The 17,035-nt window shown below is 51.1% G+C and overlaps 1 protein-coding gene across 3 annotated transcripts in view; it reads right to left on the bottom strand.

Moving 5' to 3' along the window:
• rev3l (REV3 like, DNA directed polymerase zeta catalytic subunit) overlaps positions 1 to 17,035 on the bottom strand; it is a 50,243-nt gene that overhangs the window by 3,274 nt on the left and 29,934 nt on the right. For all 3 annotated transcript variants that reach the window (XM_082976806.1, XM_082976804.1, XM_082976805.1), the window contains 23 exons: positions 15,020 to 15,104; positions 13,163 to 13,308; positions 12,532 to 12,660; positions 12,067 to 12,301; positions 11,665 to 11,807; positions 7,666 to 11,530; positions 6,589 to 7,463; positions 6,135 to 6,223; positions 5,733 to 5,858; positions 5,408 to 5,600; positions 5,138 to 5,249; positions 4,732 to 4,847; positions 4,401 to 4,519; positions 4,131 to 4,249; positions 3,799 to 3,940; positions 3,112 to 3,356; positions 2,882 to 2,990; positions 2,557 to 2,763; positions 2,311 to 2,420; positions 2,103 to 2,217; positions 1,841 to 1,978; positions 1,452 to 1,642; positions 555 to 801 (listed from right to left, as the gene is read on the bottom strand). In XM_082976806.1, the coding sequence (XP_082832932.1) occupies positions 555 to 801; positions 1,452 to 1,642; positions 1,841 to 1,978; positions 2,103 to 2,217; positions 2,311 to 2,420; positions 2,557 to 2,763; positions 2,882 to 2,990; positions 3,112 to 3,356; positions 3,799 to 3,940; positions 4,131 to 4,249; positions 4,401 to 4,519; positions 4,732 to 4,847; positions 5,138 to 5,249; positions 5,408 to 5,600; positions 5,733 to 5,858; positions 6,135 to 6,223; positions 6,589 to 7,463; positions 7,666 to 11,530; positions 11,665 to 11,807; positions 12,067 to 12,301; positions 12,532 to 12,660; positions 13,163 to 13,308; positions 15,020 to 15,104 (7,856 nt within the window). The remainder of the gene's footprint in view (positions 1 to 554; positions 802 to 1,451; positions 1,643 to 1,840; positions 1,979 to 2,102; positions 2,218 to 2,310; positions 2,421 to 2,556; positions 2,764 to 2,881; positions 2,991 to 3,111; positions 3,357 to 3,798; positions 3,941 to 4,130; positions 4,250 to 4,400; positions 4,520 to 4,731; positions 4,848 to 5,137; positions 5,250 to 5,407; positions 5,601 to 5,732; positions 5,859 to 6,134; positions 6,224 to 6,588; positions 7,464 to 7,665; positions 11,531 to 11,664; positions 11,808 to 12,066; positions 12,302 to 12,531; positions 12,661 to 13,162; positions 13,309 to 15,019; positions 15,105 to 17,035) is intronic.

The following is a 17,035-nucleotide window of genomic DNA, read 5'->3' as shown; positions in this document are numbered from 1 at the left end:
ACGGTACACGTTTTTGGACAAACGCACCCGATTCAACTCACCCAGGTCTTGATGATTAGTTGACAAGTGGAATCAGGTGAGTTTGGCCAGAGCTACAACAAAAACGAGGTACTGCAGGACTGGAGCTGAGAAACACGGGTCTAAAAAGAGCCAAGCCTCCTTGCCCTTCAGTCTGAAGCAGGCTAACGAGACAACAGTATGAAATCTGCATGTCCTTTACACAACTCGCCACTAGATGGAATCATTGGCATTTCAAAAAGGCATGCCTAATAATGGCTTGGGTACGAGATTGGATATTTGTCTCATTTGATTCCCGACATGAAACCCTTTTTTCTTTTGTTCTCTGTCTGCACGACAGTCCGGACAAAGCTTTCAAAAGCACCACCGCTGCTTCAGTGGTCTCTGTGTGTGTCATCAAACGTCTCTTCTCTCCTGCATGGATCTACCATCAGTTTGATGAATCCCAGTAACTAACGAAGAGCTGGGAGACCAGAGGGTCCACATTATAAGGGTCCGACGACCCCCCCCCCCCCACCCCTCTTTCATAGCCTCACCCTGGGGAGCTCCTGGTACCAGCTGAGCACATCCACACCGATGAGCTGGAAGAGGCGCCGCAGCGGGGGCAGGATCTGCTTGGTGATGTAGTAGGTGGCGTTGAGGCGCAGGCCCGGGTCCTGCAGCACCTCCAGGGGCCGCCGCACCAGCTGGATGAGGGGCACGCCGGGCGTCCCGTACACGATCACGTAGGGGACCCGCTCGCCCACCCGTGGCTCCAGGCGCCGGTCATAAGCCATCATACGTCTGGGGGGGGGGGGGGGGCAGGACACAGCATTGGAATGGCTGTTTCATTATAATCTAGCACCCCAAATATGTGCAGTGGTATAGGACCACACATAAAATAATGAAATGAAATCTGAGTACATTATGTATCACAATTGTTATTGTTTTTTTAAACCAAAGTACACAAATATCTGAATAAAATATGATGCATTTGCTCCTTGTTTTTGTACTGCAGTAGTACTACTGACTATAATAAATTGTAATACATTTCCTGAATCACACAGAATATTTTTCCCCTTTAACCATGTCTCTGAAATCAGGTTTTGCCACCCATTATGGGCTGGGTTGCTAGGCAACTGTCTCAGGTACAGTACACTGAGCTAGGCCCGTTGTAGTGCAGGCAGACAATGGACATTGTGGGGAATCAGTAAGTGGCTTCACAAAGGGCACACAGCCCGACGAGAGGGGAGGAAGGTCTCACACACACACACACACACACTTCAACAAGCCACTCCACAGAAACACACTAGTTAGACATGCAATGACATTTAGGCACTGCCATATTGTCCACACACAAGATTTCTCAAAGATGCTACTGTCAATTCAACACCGTCGTGTCATAAACACACAGTAGGACTACACTCCCCTCAGGCGGGGTGTTGTTGGTGTACCTGGTGAGCTCCAGAGCAGGGACGCAGGCCCCCGGCCGGTAGGAGCTGCTGCCCCTGTACTCCTTAGCGAAGGTCAGGTCCTGCATGCTGGCCTTGGCCTCCAGCACCTTCACACACTGACGCTGCACAAACTGCTTCACCTGGCTGATGTCCCGCGTCTCAAACAGCAGCTTGATGGAACGCTCCAAAATCTAGGGAGATACCAGACACCAGTTTATTTCTACACGTCGACCAGGCCGACTGCGATAGTATAGAACGTTCAGACAAGGACTGATTCCCATGTGTGTGCTTTGCATTAATCTGAGCACGGTCTGCTAGTAGAAATCTGGCATGATTGTGAAGGCTGTAGACAGAGAAGGCAGAAAAATCGGTCAAATTTTGCCGGTTACCTTGGAAACAGCAGTGCATCCGTCTCGGCGCACAGTTTCGATCCCCTTGGCGTCGAACACGGGGTCCTTCTGGTCCAGGCTCTCATACATGTAGCCCACGTACCGCTTCTTTGTCTGGAGCACGCACGGGAGGTACACCTGGGATCACACACACACACACACACACACAGAGAGAGAGAGGAATTAAACCACACACACATTGTGTGGGCTTCAATACAGACAGCCAGTCTAGCAACTTCATACTGCACTGAGCAGACTGTACCTTCTCAAACTTCAGCTTGACAGGTTTAGGGTTGGTAGCAGTCACCGCCTCGGCGATCTCGTTGCCGATCTTGAAGGCCTGCTCTTTAGTCGCACCCTTTAGCAGGACAAACATGCTGGAAGAGACACAAGCAGAGGTTAAGAAAAGACAGTCACCGAAAACACCAGGGCCCAATATCTCACGCTTCCCACTCTGGGCTTGTCCCTACCTGTCTGTGTCACCATAGACAACATGGGCTCCCCACTTCTTGGTGTCGTTGACCAGCTTGATGGCCCTCTCCAGGGTTTCCCTGGCTTTGTGGACAATACTATCTCCAACCTGTAGAGGCAATAGATGGAGACATGTATGAGAAAAAGGCTGAGCTAAGGTTACTGACAGAGCGGAGGCCAGAGAAAGATACATCATGGTCATGGAGTTTTGGGTAAGTGTGCCAGACGTTAGCGTGACCCCTCACCTCTACGCTGGGCATGCGTCCGGAGTAGTTAGCGGCGGTGTAGCCGAAGGTGACGTTGGCGATGAGCTTGAGTCCCAGCTGCCTGGCGTCCAGGAGCCTCATCAAGGCCTTGTCCTGCTTGTAAGTCTTCATGGAGCGCTTCACCATGAACCGCGTGTTCAGGATCTCATCCAACATACTGGGCAGGACCCCCTTCCTCACCGTGGGCTGAGCAGGGAACAGACAGACAGACAGTTAAACTCAATAGTTCCATAACGGTTTCATTTATTTCAGCAAAACCCACCTCTTTCATGAGGAAAAAGTCAACGTATCAGAAGAGTTGTACCTTGACAAAAGCGATGCCGTTGGGAGAGATGGTGATGTCATTGCGGAGCTGGTAGAGGAGCTCAGGGGAGACCCGCAGGGAGGTGCAGCCAAACTTAAACTCATCGGGCCTGAAACATGACACAGTGGTCGGTCTCTGTACCTTGACTGACATCTCACTCTACCAAAACTAGAAGGTGTATGTATGTATGTATGTATGTATGTATGTATGTATGTATGTATGTATCTTACGTTCCCATGCTCTCCACGTGGCCCAGGCAGGTAGAGTAGCAGTAGTTGTAGGCGATGACGATGGAGGGGTAGAGCGACTGGAAGTCCAGCACCACCATAGAGTTGCTGTAGAAGCGTGACTCGGGCTCCATGACCAGCGGGATGCACTGCGACGCCCTCTGCTGGGCTCTCTGCTGCATGCTGGGCGTCACGGGGATGTAGTTCATGGGCTTGGCCACGCGCAGCATCATGGACTCCACCCGGTACTGCAGGGAGAGGAGAGCGATGAGGAGAGAGAGCAGAGTGGACTTTCTCAGACTGATCACTGACAACTCCATGCGGTTTAGCGCATGCTCGACAAAACGTGTCCTCGTTTCCCCTTGATCATCCTGCCTTTAAATTTGTGGTATGCAGTACTTGTTCTGACCATCACCAATTCCTAAAAAACCTTCTAGTTTACCACAGGAGGCGGTAGAAGTGAGCCAGACAGAATCTCACCCTGGACTTCAAAACGGTCCTGATGTGCCTTCTTAACTCCTCTTACCGTTGAAAGGCAGTGGTCAAACCACATAAAGACACAAAATGAGACCCGTGAGTGAAACACCAGAAAACGTAGCACCTGCAGAGCAAAACATTACATCAACGCAGCGTGCCAATCCACACCACAGCCAATAAGCCAACATTTCTGAGATCCGGTGGGTTCCTGACCTGGGATCCTCTGGTGAGCACGTGGTAGAACTGGATCCCGAACACCCTGGCCAGCTCGCTGGTCCTGCCGATGATGTCGTGCTGCTGGAGCAGTTGCATGGTGCCGCCCAACCGGCTCACATAATGGTCCACCATCTTCCACCTGGCAGGCACACAACACAGAGTCATACTGCAGATGTAACAACCCATTTTATGGTCTTGTTTCAGTTTCAACTGAATTGGTATGCAAAACCATTAAAAGAGTTGATCGCCAAACAGAGTGACGATGGTTATAATGTGAGCGTGGTGTAAAAGAGAGAGCAGCCAGGTGGGTGGGTGGGTGCGGTGCCCACCTGTGCAGGTCCGTGTTGTGGTCGAACCAGTCCGACAGGGTGCGGGGGCTGTACAGGGGGAAGCGCTGGTGTAGGACGTGGAAGGCCACATTCTCAAAACTGTAGTTGTTCAACGTTACCTGGTAAAAAATAAATAAAAGGAAATACACTCCTACAAATAACCCCAGAAACCAACAAGAGAAGATTCATAACCAAAGCTAATTTATACGGTGGAAAGGTTGGCAGCGTCGATTCTAAGCGATTGATGATGTCTGCAGTGGCAGCAGATACCTCAGTCTTCATGATCCTCCACAGGTTGATGACGATGCGGCCGATGATGTGTATCTCTGTCATGGTGTCCGCGCCGTACTCGTCCCTCTCCGCAGCGAAACGGTTCTCCTTGGCGTCACCTGAGGACGACAGACAGACGTCACCACACCCGACGGAGGAGCAGCCAGACGGCCGGAGACATCTAGCAACACATGCTCCTTTGACCTGGACGGAATGGCTGGCTGTAGAACGTCAGTGAAAAAAACCTCCTTGACGTTTCTGTACGGAGAGCCAATTTTATTTCAATACAGTGTTGTGGCAGCAGAGAGGGCAAGGGTCAGTGCCACCCTACCTGGCACCCTGGAGAGCTGCTGGCACAGGTCAAAGTTGAGTGCTGATGCCCGCTGGAGGATGTAGCCCCAGGACCTCATCTGAACTTCATAGCCTACCAGCATGTCTGGGTCAAACCTGCCACGACAGAACAGGGACTCATGTTAACAGCCACAGTACACATGTTTAACAGTGGCCAAAACAAAAATGGTAAGATTTCATAGAAATGGAAACAGATATGAATATGTATAACATACATTTAAATCAAAAGCAGTGAATTTGCATATGCGCTGTCAGTCTTGGGAACATGAACACCCAGCGAAATATTTAACAACCGATCAGGTGTCCAACAAAGCCACCGTGTGCTTCAGTTCTCCTTTTTCGCAATGTAAGGATCAAGGTCAGAACCACAGGAGCCAATACGGTACCTCCTCATGATCGTGACAACTTCCTGGAACAGCTGCTTCTCATCCACAGCGTAGGTGACCTGCAGTCCTGAGACCCCAGATCTGACCAGCAGGGGTGCTGTTCCTCTGACACCTGGGAGGACACACACACACACACACACACAAAACGCTGTTCTTTCAGATCCAAGCACAATGACCGTTTACACAATGACAATATTTGAAGCCAGGTCAGACAAATGTGGTCCATCCATCCACAGCATGGCGGGAGGGACTGAGGGAGTGGCCCATCACCTTGGCCACTGTCCTGGCAATCCTTGTCCACCACAATGGCCCCAGTCAGCTGCGTCTTGTCTGAGTCCAGAAGGGGTGCGTCAGAGCTGAAGCAGTAGAATAAGGCACATATGGGGTCAAACTCGGGGTCGGGTTCCAGGTCCCGCCGGGTCCGCGCGTGAAGCTCCATGCTCATCAACGTCAGGTGCTGCACCTACAGATGAAAAGGAAAAGCATGTCACATTCCTTCTGTACCACTACGGTGTGTGTGTGTGTGTGTGTGTGTGTGTGTGTGTGTGTGTGTGTGTGTGTGTGTGTGTGTGTGTGTGTGTGTGTGTTGTATCACCTCGTGCAGGGCTTTAGCGTCCTGGAGGTTCTGCATGCTGACTTTGAAGCCGTACGAGTTGCTGATGCTGGGGCCATCGATCTGAGAGTTGTCTTTCTTTGTAACGTTCAAAGCAGCAAACTGGTTCTGGGGACGGAGGAAGGGGGGGAAAGCCCGATCACATAACGTTAAAAAGGGAGAACGGTGTATCCGGGCAGATAAAGTAAACGCGACTGATTCAAATGATCAAAGCAATATCTGTAACGTGTCTTGGGCTATTTACTTGTCTGATGCTCTTCATCAATATTCTGAAACCATACATAGCTCATTAAGGTATAGAGGCCAACATATAAAAACAATTTTTTTTTTGGAGTGAATGGCCTAAAATGAATAGGAGCTTAAATTCTCTGTGTTTGTCCTGACCTTCATCTGTGTGGTCAGTAGCACTCTCCTCAGGGTTTCTGTGTGCTCCCCTCTCCTGTGCTGCAGTCTCTGAGATGGAGACTCCGCGTCTGGGATTGAACAGAAACCCCAAAATGAGTTCAGGGTGGTGGTTCGACGCATAATGACATTCCAGAGGACAAAACAACTGCATGCAGACGGCTTCCTCCTATTAAAGCTAATTCAATAAATGACTGTGACAGATTAACAATTCTGGTACGCTTGATTAGTCAATTATGCAGTCATTAATAGAAGCCATAAAAATTTCACACCGAGGTAAGAAAGAAAGTTGGAGTAAAGAAAAGCTTACGGCGGGAAGGATAGCGGATGCTATCGCTAATGTCATTTCCCACGGTCGGAGTTAGTGTTAGCGGCCGAGGCAGGATGAAGAGTGATAGGTGCCGACGGCCTGCGGCCGGAGAATGATGGGGCTTACCTTCAGTCAAAGGGGTGCTGCACACAGGTTCAGACTCGCCCCTGCATCTGCGTCTCCTGAGGACTGGGGTGCTGTGGAGCTGAAGGTGGGGGCTGGTCCTCTCCCTGTCCCCCCGGCTCTTCGTGGAAGGCAAGGGAGAGGGACTGAGGAAGTGCTTCTCCTCGCTCCTCTCTGGGGAGGTGCAGAGCCTGGGGGACAAGGGTGACCCTAGATCTGACCCTCTCCTCTCACCCTCTACTCCATCTAGTCTTGAGGGGCTGGGCTGCTGCCAGGGCGGCAGGTCTGGTGAGTCTGGAGAGATGGATTTACCGTAGTACTCCTCCTCGGGGTCTCTGGTGTTAATGTCTGATACAGGCTTCACTCCTCTGGGGCTGTCCTGAGTTTCCACCCCCTCAACAGGTGATATATGTAGAGAGAGATTGTCCCTCTGAGTCCTGATATCGGAGGGCTTCACAAACCCCTCCTCTTCCTTCAATGCTGCACAATGGAACAGAGTGGGCTGTTCAGTCCTGTCCGTTTGCTGCTCTTCTCTTATCTGTTCTAACCTTCCCCTCTCCAGTGCCCCCATGTCTCTCCTGCCCCTCTTCAGATGCTCGTACTGTTTCCTGGCCTCCAACCATAGCTGGACGCGCTCGCGGCTGGGGGCGCTCCTACAGGGCAGCAGAATGACCTTCTGGTCCCCGGCTGAAGAGGGGCTGAGCTGGGCCTGGTCTCCGGTGGCTTCTGCTCCCAGGGTGTGAGAGGAGCCGGGCCGTGTCATGGCGGAGAAGGCCGTCTTCCAGAAGTGTAGCCCCTCCAGGGATAGGTCCCCGTTGAACTCAGCCAGCTCCTTGGCCAACCTGGTCTCCACCGTCAACTTACGCCCACCGACCTCCCTGGAGAAGATAAAATGAGTGAACGATGTACGACATCATGCCTACGCCACAGCCTTAGTCACAGACAGATATTGTGTGTAACATTTAACCCTCGACTCAATCAATCAAATGTATTAAGTATTTTTCACATCAGTAGTTGTTATACAGTGCTTTAAAAAAAAGTAAATCAAATAATTCCGCGATTAGAGCTTAGTGGTCTTACCTGGGTTTCCCTGGGGCATCTGAGGGGTTGCTGCAGAAGGGTTCCTGAAAGGTGGCCTCAGACATCTCCAGGTCCAGGAGGGTGGTGAGGATCTCTTCCCGGTTGGGAGGGGACATGAGGGGCTTGAGGATGTGGGCTCCCCCCCCTGTCCCCCTGAGGAGCTGGCTACTGGTCTTCACCTGGGATATAGAGTTAACCGAGCGCGGAGAACTACTGGCCGTGGTCGACGTCAAAGCATCATTCCCCTCCAGTAAGTCCCCGGTCGGTGATCCTTCGTTGTCTGCGAAAGACGCAGAGCTCAAAGGCAGCGGTAAGACGGGGTCGAAGGCAGAGAACAGCAGCTCTTTCCTCTCACAGTGAAAGCCCTGGAAGTGGCTGAGGCCGTGGAGTTTGCCCAGGGACGTTCCCCACTCTCTGCTCCTCAGTAACCTCTCGGAATCCAGAGAAGATAAATGGTTGGAGACAGATTCACCATTTTCTGGCTTGTCAAAGAGGTCAGGACTCAGAGGTCCAGACAAGCTTCGTTGGAGCGCCTCCCCAGACCCAGACAGCCTATCAGGCCTCTTCTCAATGCTCAGCGCCAGCGCAGGGACAGCCTCCTGGGTGATGTCACTCAGGAACTTCTGAGGCAGATTCTTGTCGGTCAGAACAAACTGGCTGCCCATGTACAGGCTGGAGAACTCTGTCTGGCTGCCAATGCCGATAGCGTTGATGTCGAAGTTGTAGTTGTGTGGGAGCTCTGGGGAGAGGCTGTCCTCTATGGAGTAGCAGCTGTCCAGGCCTGGGTCTGACAGGAACACTGGGCTGTCGTCTGACATAGGTGGCTCCTGCTTCACCGGTAACTCCGGCTGAGAGTTCACCTTACCCTTCCTGCTTCTGGGCTTCTTCTCCTTGGGAGTTGTAGTTCTTGAGACCCGGGGTTTCCGTGGGGTGGCTGAGGGAGTTTTCCTGGCTCTTGGTGGCTTGGCTGCAGCAGGGTCTGGTGTGGGGCCAGGGGGCTGTGTTGTAGTGGAGGAGGAGATCTCTGTGCCCACTGTCTGGGTTGGGAGGCACTGACCACCTCTCTGCTGCCTCTTCTGCAGGAGCTTCTTCAGAACAGCCAGGCCAGAGGTATCCTCAGGTAGGGCCTCCCCGTTCCTAAGGCCTGAGTGGGGGGACCCTGCTTTGGGGGCGCCCTTACTCTTCCCCACCATGGGGGACTTCACCTGAGGAGCTGTGCACTCATCAACCGTAGTTTCTGCCTTCACAGCACAACCCTGCAGTTGGCCTGGATGCGTTTGGAAGAGTTTGAGAGCAAAGCTTTGGTTCACCTCCATGATGGAGGTCTCATAGTCCTCGGACTTTGGTTCAATGAACTGGGACAGGGATTTAGAGCCAGTGACCCCATGGGAGCCGTCAATGATCTGGCTGGTTTTGTTAGCTGACTGCTGAAAGGGTGGTACAGCCTTTGAAGAGGATTCAGTAGGAGGCAACTCATCCTCTGGGAAGAGGAGCTGGGAACTGTCACAGTCTCTGCTTTTTACAGGGAGCTGTTCAGCCTCTTCAGCCTGCTTTTTCCTACGAGGCCTTCGCGTTCTTGTGGTGGCGTTAGTAGAGTCACCACCCACACTAGTCCCATCAACTGTTTCTAGATCTTTCTTTCTCCTCCGTGGAGTCCCAGTAGTACTTTTCCTTCTCGTGGCACTCTCCTTTTTGACTTCCGCCGAAAGCTTATTAGCAGACTTAGTCCGTCTTCTTGGGCTGCTAGGTTTAGCAGTCCGGCTTCGGTTCCGCACACCTCGGCCTAAGGACTCTGGGGGGGTTTCCTGACACACAGAACTGAGACAGGGATCATTTAATGGGTTCATCAACCCATCAGAGGACATGGCTTCCATAAGGGGGTCACTGGGGGACCAACACCGGGGTGGGGTTGAATCAGTGGGGCTAGGGGATCTCTCAGACAGATAACCCAACTCCACCATCACATCAGAGTACTCAGTGGCATGGTCATTGGCCAGTTCACAGTAACATGGCCGCGGGCATGGCAGAGAGGGCAGAGTCGAGGCTTTCCTAAGGCCTTTAGTCCTTCTAGGCCTCTCACCCCCCTGCCTGACTCTGACTCGAGGTTTGGGTGGGCCACTGACCGTTTTCTTAGTGGTGGTGGTGTTGACCTTAACCTTTCGTTTGGGCTGTTTCTTATTAGCCTTGGGCTCACTGAGAGGAAACTTGACTGCACAAGACTCTAGAACCTTAGGCCAGAAGGTCTTGAGAGGTGCCATTTTAGTGTACGTCTCCAGTTTGTCTGGTGTGAGCACCACCCGCTGCTCCTCAGCACTCACCTTGGCCATCTTCACCAACATGTTCTTCCGACCCTTGAACCTGTTGATGATGATGTACTTGATGATGATGGGTGGCTCCCGTGGCTCCTTTCTGGACATCTTCCGTCGTTTCTGGTACTTGAGTTCCTGCGTGCTGAGGATATAGTTGTCTTTGAAGCGGACGTAGTTGTCTCGGAGGGCCAGAGGGTGCTTCACACGAGAGGCGCCCGAGTGTTCCCCGTCCTCGCTGCTGTCGTAGCTCATCTTGCGCTTGGCCCTCAGGGTGTACTTGCTGCCAGGCAGACCGGAGGCTTTGGTGCTGGTCACTTTAGCAGGAAGCTCAGGCAGTGGGGCCAACCTGCCCTCCACAGACGCCTCAGTGGGACTGGCAGGGACTGGGGACGGTGTAGGGGACACGACAGGGGCTGGAAGAGGGGAAGGGACCAGGGCAGGGGAATGGGCAGGAGCAGGCGATTCTGGGAGTGGTGCTGTGGGTCCAGTCTCCTCCATGACTGACTTTGCCACTGTGTCCGTGCTCTTAGGACAGGCAGGCATGATGGACGTTAAGGCCATGCCCACTTGGCTGTCAGAGGCTAGGCTTTCCCCAGCGTTCGCTTTAGCTTTCTGGGCTGCTGCAGCCGACCTCCTCTTGCCCAGCTTTAGCCTGGACCTGCGTGGCTCTGCCTGCTCTAGCTTAGCGCAGCCGTCGGTCAACTTGTTGCCCACCACCTTCTTGGCGGGCCTGGTAAGGCAGTTGGAGAGAATGACACTGGGGAAGAACTTGTAGTGTGCCTCCTGCTGGGCTACTATGGTCCTCTCAGTCTTGTTCTCCTGATAGTCCTCGTACCGGATCTTCAGCTCGCCCATGTCCCCCTCCTCGCTGCCTCGGCCCATCTCACCCTCCCGCGAGGCAATGAGCTCGTCCTCTTCTATGGGGCAGGGGGCTGGGTTTATACTGTTCCTCGGTATGGGGCTTTTACAGTCTTTCTGACCCAGCTCTAGATCTGTCTTGCTGGGGCAGTTCCTCAGCTCAGAGTAACACAGGGAGAAGCTCCTGTGGTTCTGCAGGATGGACAGGCGATTCTTCTCCACGTTCTTGATGCTGCTGTACTTCTTCCTGCTCTGGGTGATTTTCCCGTTGCCGAACGGAAAGACGTCCAGATCCGACTCATCCAGAGCCATCGTCTTCTTCTCGTAGGTGTACAGAGGCCGAACGACATCCATTTTGTCCACACAGATCTGAGAGACCTCGGCCTGGTTGGCGATGTTGCAGGGAATGGGGTGTTTGACCGGCTGGATGTAAGGTATCTCTTTATTCACCTTGAACCCTGTGGAACACTCATGACTGTCTTGGCTGAGGGAGAGGAAGTGCTTATCAGCTGGTTCCTCTTTGTCCTGTGAGAGGGCTTGCCGGTGCTCCGGGTGTTTGCGGTCTAGGAGGATCTTGGCTGAAGACGAGGGCTCCAGGTGGACTGTCTCCCCAGGAAAGGGGTTCCTCTTCCCCAGGATCTTATCGGTGACGGTGAGGGACGAGTGGGTCCTGGAGCCTTTGTCCGTTACCGATGAATCTAAAGAGGAGATATAACAGGAGAGGAGACATAACATCTCGATACCGTGACAGGAATGTATAAGGCAGGAGTCAATGAAATGTGTCGATGTGTTAGCTGCAGTTTATCATCTATATTACGTTCTTATAACTCACCGCTGTTCTCATCCGCAGCACCGTCCAGCTGAGGAATGGACAGGTTGGCAAAAAGAGAGTTGTTCCCACTCCATTCCATCTCCTCATCTGACGAGTCCTGGGGCTCGTCACTGAAGCTCTCTTCTGCCTCCTTCACACCAGGTCTACGGAGGGAGATAAGACACATTGATTTAACAATGAGGCATCGCTTAAACTATTTAGTCACGGCCCCCCGCAGGTGACCTTCATCTGACTGCCAAAAGTGTTTACTGTTTACCATTGTGAATTCAGTGACAACACAAGAAACAAGATAATTATGTAATTAGGTGTTTTTATTGAGTTAATATTAAACTCATAGTTAATTTAATATTGAGCAAGGAAAAGAAGTACAAGGTAAAGAAAGAAAATAAGAAAATCAGTCACCTCCGTCTAGTAGACTGTTCTGGAAGGTCGCTGTCCCATCTCTGTGACATCAGCAGACTGAGTTCTGCCTCCTCCCTCTCTAGCTCTGGCCCCTCCTCCTCCTCATCACTGTTGTAGTGAGCGCTCCCTCCCCCGGGCAGGGAATGCTGGGAGTTCTGCCTCATAGGGGCCGCCCGATACCCATCATCCTCCAGGCCTGCCAGCAGGTCCACCATGGCATGGTCCTGGCTGCTGTCTGCAACACACAGAAATACCTTGGAGGTTGCTCATCTCCAGACTTGGATGCTCTGCTTATGGCCTGGAGTTATAACTAGGGCCCAGAGTTTAAAAACTGCCATTGGCGATGCTATATAAACAATCCGTTGATTAAAAGCAGATAAAAAAAAAAAATGAAACTGACATAAGAGCAGTAGGATAAGCTGTTCTCCGTAGATCCGATGAACACAGTGCAGTATGTTTGCCTACCTAGTATGGGTGAGTGGTTGGATTTCTGGGAGAGGGGGAGAAAGGTCTGACTGCTCTCCAACAGACTCAGAATGGCCTCCTCATCCACAATGGCCTCCTCCTGGTCTTTACCACGGCTCCTTTTAGTGTCTGAGTGGCGGGAGAGAGGGAGAGAAGGTTATCATTACTGACAAACAGAGCGCACGTGTCCCAAATGGCACCCTATTCCCTACACAGGGCACTACTTTTGACCAGAGCCCTATGGGCCCTGGTCAAAAGTCGTACACTATACGGGGAATAGGGTGCCATTTGGGACACAGCCACAGTGAATGGTTCAGCATGAGGCCCCGCCGTACTCCATTCTGTCTCCGTGTGTGCCAGTCGCCTTGCTTCCCTAGCATTTCCACTGGTCCTACGGGAGACTTGGCAGACTGAGCGAGCAGATTAGGCTAATGTAGATCAACACTGTGTCACACTTGAAATTCAGTCACAGTAGGAGTGATAGGATATCATTTGGACGAATGTCAATCCACCTTCTCTGGCATTCAGACAGACAGTCGGTAGGGAGAATTGGGAGGAAAGTTGACGTCACATCCCCTTTACTGTCTAGACTGGCAGAGGGCCAGTGGGCAGACGAAGATGCCTTGCTCACCTGTCTGGGAGTCTCTATGCGCCTCTACCAGGTTGGCTGGTGTACACCGCAGCAGCTCTGGGGTCAGGACATCAGGGTGTAGAGACAGTTCAGCTGGGGATGGATCCTGCTCCTCTGCCACGTCATCCACAGACCCAGACTGAGTCCTATTTAAAAAAGAGAGGGATACGACCGTTCAAAAGGGAGACTGTTGCTAAGGTTATTACTTGAGTCATAGACGAGGTCCCTGGGACCAAGCGCCGCAGCAGTCATGTTTTATTAGCAATCCTTATTGTCTTAATCAGGAGATATGGCTGCAGTGTGTGTGTGTGAGAGAGAGAGAGACAGAGAGGGAGAACGAGTGAGAGAGAGAGAGAGAAGAGTGTGGGATCGAGAGAAAGAGAAGAGGGAGTGTGTGTGTGTGTGTGTGTGTGTGTAGGAGGAGGTATGAATGGAAAGCTGGCAGGTGGCCAGCAGTACTTTGGGCTCTCCTCCAGATGCCTCTCCCTATCAGGCTCTGCCATCCGCTTTGTCCCGTGCTGCACCCCTGCATTGCTTAGCAACTCACTACTTATCAACTCAACGAAATATTGAAAAATATGCAAGGTGGTACACAAAAGGTAGAACAAGCAATGCAGGTACTAGTCCCCCCCCCCCCCCCCCCCCAAAAAAAGAATTTGAATATTCTATGTCTCATTTCCATTATTGTGGGGCAGATGAAGGAGTGCAGAGGGGCTCCAGAGACAGGCCTCTGTGCTCACGACTGTCTCGATCTGGTGTTAATTAGTCTCGTTCCTAATGACTTTGGTGGCTAAACGAGGGAGCCCAGCAGGTGCCAGGAGATTCCTGCAGCGATTAAAACGTTTCAGCTCCCAACTCCGCCTCCTCCCATCCGCAAAAACCGCTCGTCTGTACTTACTACAGTACAGCCTGCCTGTCTGTCTGTGGTAACAATCAGAGGAGAGCGAGAGCAACTAAATAACAGCTTTAAAAAAGTACATAAGAGTGTAGTGGACACCTTTAGATGTACAGTAGACAGACGGACTCAAATCAAAGACAATGCGTATACATGCGACAGCACGCCAGACAACCAGTGAGAGTTGTGATCTGGGAATGTGTGTGTGTGTCACAGTGCTGCCAAGCCACAGCGCCATCACGTGAGAGGAAACGGGTCCCTGTGCCAGGGCCCAAACTGCTCCCATACTGGCCTGGCCTTTGATAGAGCCGTTTCACTTTCCTCCCACTTTCTACCCATTGGTATCAACTTAGCTTTGTGAGTAGGAGCCATCTGGACCTGATGTAACAGCACACACCGGGCCAACTGTACTTTTATTTATAACAGGAAATTCTTTCTGCTCGGCAAGGAGGGGGAACAGGGAGAGCCCTGGGATATTAGACAGCAATGACCCCCATCAACCCTGGACCAACCCCCTCCCTCCCTCCCTCCATCCTCTCTGGCCCAGCCACTGACAGTGTTGAGATGAACCAGGAAGAGGCATGCAGCCACCATCTCATATAGACAAAGACAGCAATACACTAACCAAAAAGGCATGGGGAAAATAAGTAGCCGTTTTAACATAAAGAATGAAAGACAGACCAGATGTAGATTCTCTCTAAACGCAACTTATGTGTTCTCCGGCGGTAGACATCTTGTCTTGAAAGCAGCAGATGTTTACTCTCAAAGACCACCCCTGCCGCCCCCTCTCTCAACTTCCCAAACCAAACAAAGCACAGCTATCCACTTACGCAATGTTGAGCAACTGTTTGTCCGACGATGACTAACACTCAAGTTACCCTTAAAGACTATGGGAAACTCTTGTGGCGAGCCATTCCCCCGCTTAAAGACAGCAAAGCTTGAGGGTGAAAGTTGTTACTTACACATCAAACTCATTTTCCTTCAGGATCTCCTTGAATCTCTGCATGAAGGCTCTCTCGCTCTCCGTCGAGGCGACAAACCCGCGATCTGGAGGAGCACCAAAACGCAGGCAGAGGTTCAATTATTACACTTTGATATATGTGTGATGCACATGGGACAGCAGTCGGACTCAGAAAGGCGTGAATCGTGACAGAGACAAGCCTAGGTTATTTATTACCTGGTCGATGCATGTTCCAACAAGCAGATGGCACATAATATGGGGAATAGACCACTGGCGATTGATGGCACCTTTATTGGGGAGGACGGGCTCGTGGTAATGGCTGGAGGGGAATAGGTGGAATGGTTTCCACGCGTTGGATGCCATTCCGTTCGCTCCATTCCAGCCATTATTATGAGCCGTCCTCCCCACAGCAGCCTCCACTGGCATTGACTTACAGGTAACAGCGAAAATAATAAAAAACAGTTGAGTAGATGAGGGTTCTGGCGGCTCTGTTATGGTGTGGGGTGCAATTTCCTGGCATGGTTAAGGTCAGGGGTCGCCAACCTTTTCTAGCATCAGAGCTACTTTAAAAAAAAACATAACCCGAGCGACTCATTTGTCTTCTCTTCTCTACCCTGCAACCCTTCCCCGGGTCTTTAGTGTACAAGAGATGTGTTTTCTGTCAATATGCCTGGTAAAATAATGGTTAGTAAACATTATTTGGCATGTCAGGCCCCATAAAATTATATTCAGTTTTCTCCGTTTTTTGTAATTTTTTTTTATGTTTCCTACTCAATATTACAAATATTCACAGAGAAACACCAAAAATGTATGTCTTGAGTCAATGCTTAAATCACATCAGAAGAAAGAAATGTAGGCCTGGAAAAACTGGAATTCCCCTTTAACTGCCCATCTAACAAGAGAAGAATTTGTTGGTCTAATGATGTTTCTGCTGTTCGGCCGACTGCTGCAGAACATGTCACGGCAGAGTTTGCTAAACAACGGCCACCCAAATTAAACAAACAGTCATGCTAGGCAAGCCTACTTTGCAGTTAACCTTCTCAGTTAAAATGTTTTGATGGAAAGTCTCTGTTTACTCGACCCAAAAGACGTTGTCATTAGCAACGCTAACTGGCTACATACGGCGTGTTAGACAAAAGCACGGTCCAAACAGACAGACGGGCAATATTGCTGGAAATTAGTTAGCAGATATTGTGTTACATTTGGCTTTTTAAGCCAATAGTGGCTAACCAGGGGTGGGAAAATGTCAATGTGGCTTTTGATTCGATATCAGCTGGGAGCTGTATGTTTATGACAGTGTGTGATGGAAAAACGCATGTGCGTTCAGAATTGATTGGCTAGCTACTCGTAAGCGGGCGGCGATCTACCTGTCGGAAACCCCTGGTTTAGGTCGACTCAACCCCTTAGAGGGAAAGGCAAACGCTAATAAATGCACAGCCATTTTGAGTGATCGCCTTCGACCTACGGTGAAGCATTTCTATCCTGGTCGCTGAATGGTTCGACGAGCGTGAAAACGATGTGTATCGTACGTCATGGCCGTCGCAGTCACCAGATCTCAACCCAATTTAACACTTATGACAGATTCTGGAGCGGCGCCTGAGACAGCGTTTTTCCACCACCATCAACAAAAATGCCAAATTCGGGAATTTCTCATGTAAGAATTGTGTCGCATCCCTCCAACAGACACTTGTAGAATTTACGCCAAGGTGCATTGAAGCTGTTCTGGTTCGTGGTGGCCCAACTCCCTATTAGGACACTAGGTTTGTGTTTTCATTATTTTGTCAGTCACCTTTATATTCAGCCGATACGCATGTAGGTAGACCTGCTGGAAGTTTAACTGTGGTGTTGACTAACGGAGGAACGGGCTGTGAGGAGGTATAGAGCTGTCAGTCACTCACCCTGTGACTGTGGGGGTCTCTGAGATGACTGGTTCACTCACCCTGTGACCGTGGGGGTCTCTGAGATGACTGGTTCACTCACCCTGTGACCGTGGGGGTCTCTGAGATGACTGGTTCAC

This window comes from Salmo salar, chromosome 06 (genome assembly GCF_965601325.2).
Source record: "Salmo salar chromosome 06, fSalSal1, whole genome shotgun sequence".
In the NCBI taxonomy this organism is placed as follows: Eukaryota; Metazoa; Chordata; class Actinopteri; order Salmoniformes; family Salmonidae; genus Salmo; species Salmo salar.
Note: the sequence above shows the minus strand (reverse complement) of the source record. Positions and strands in the feature narration are given on the sequence as shown.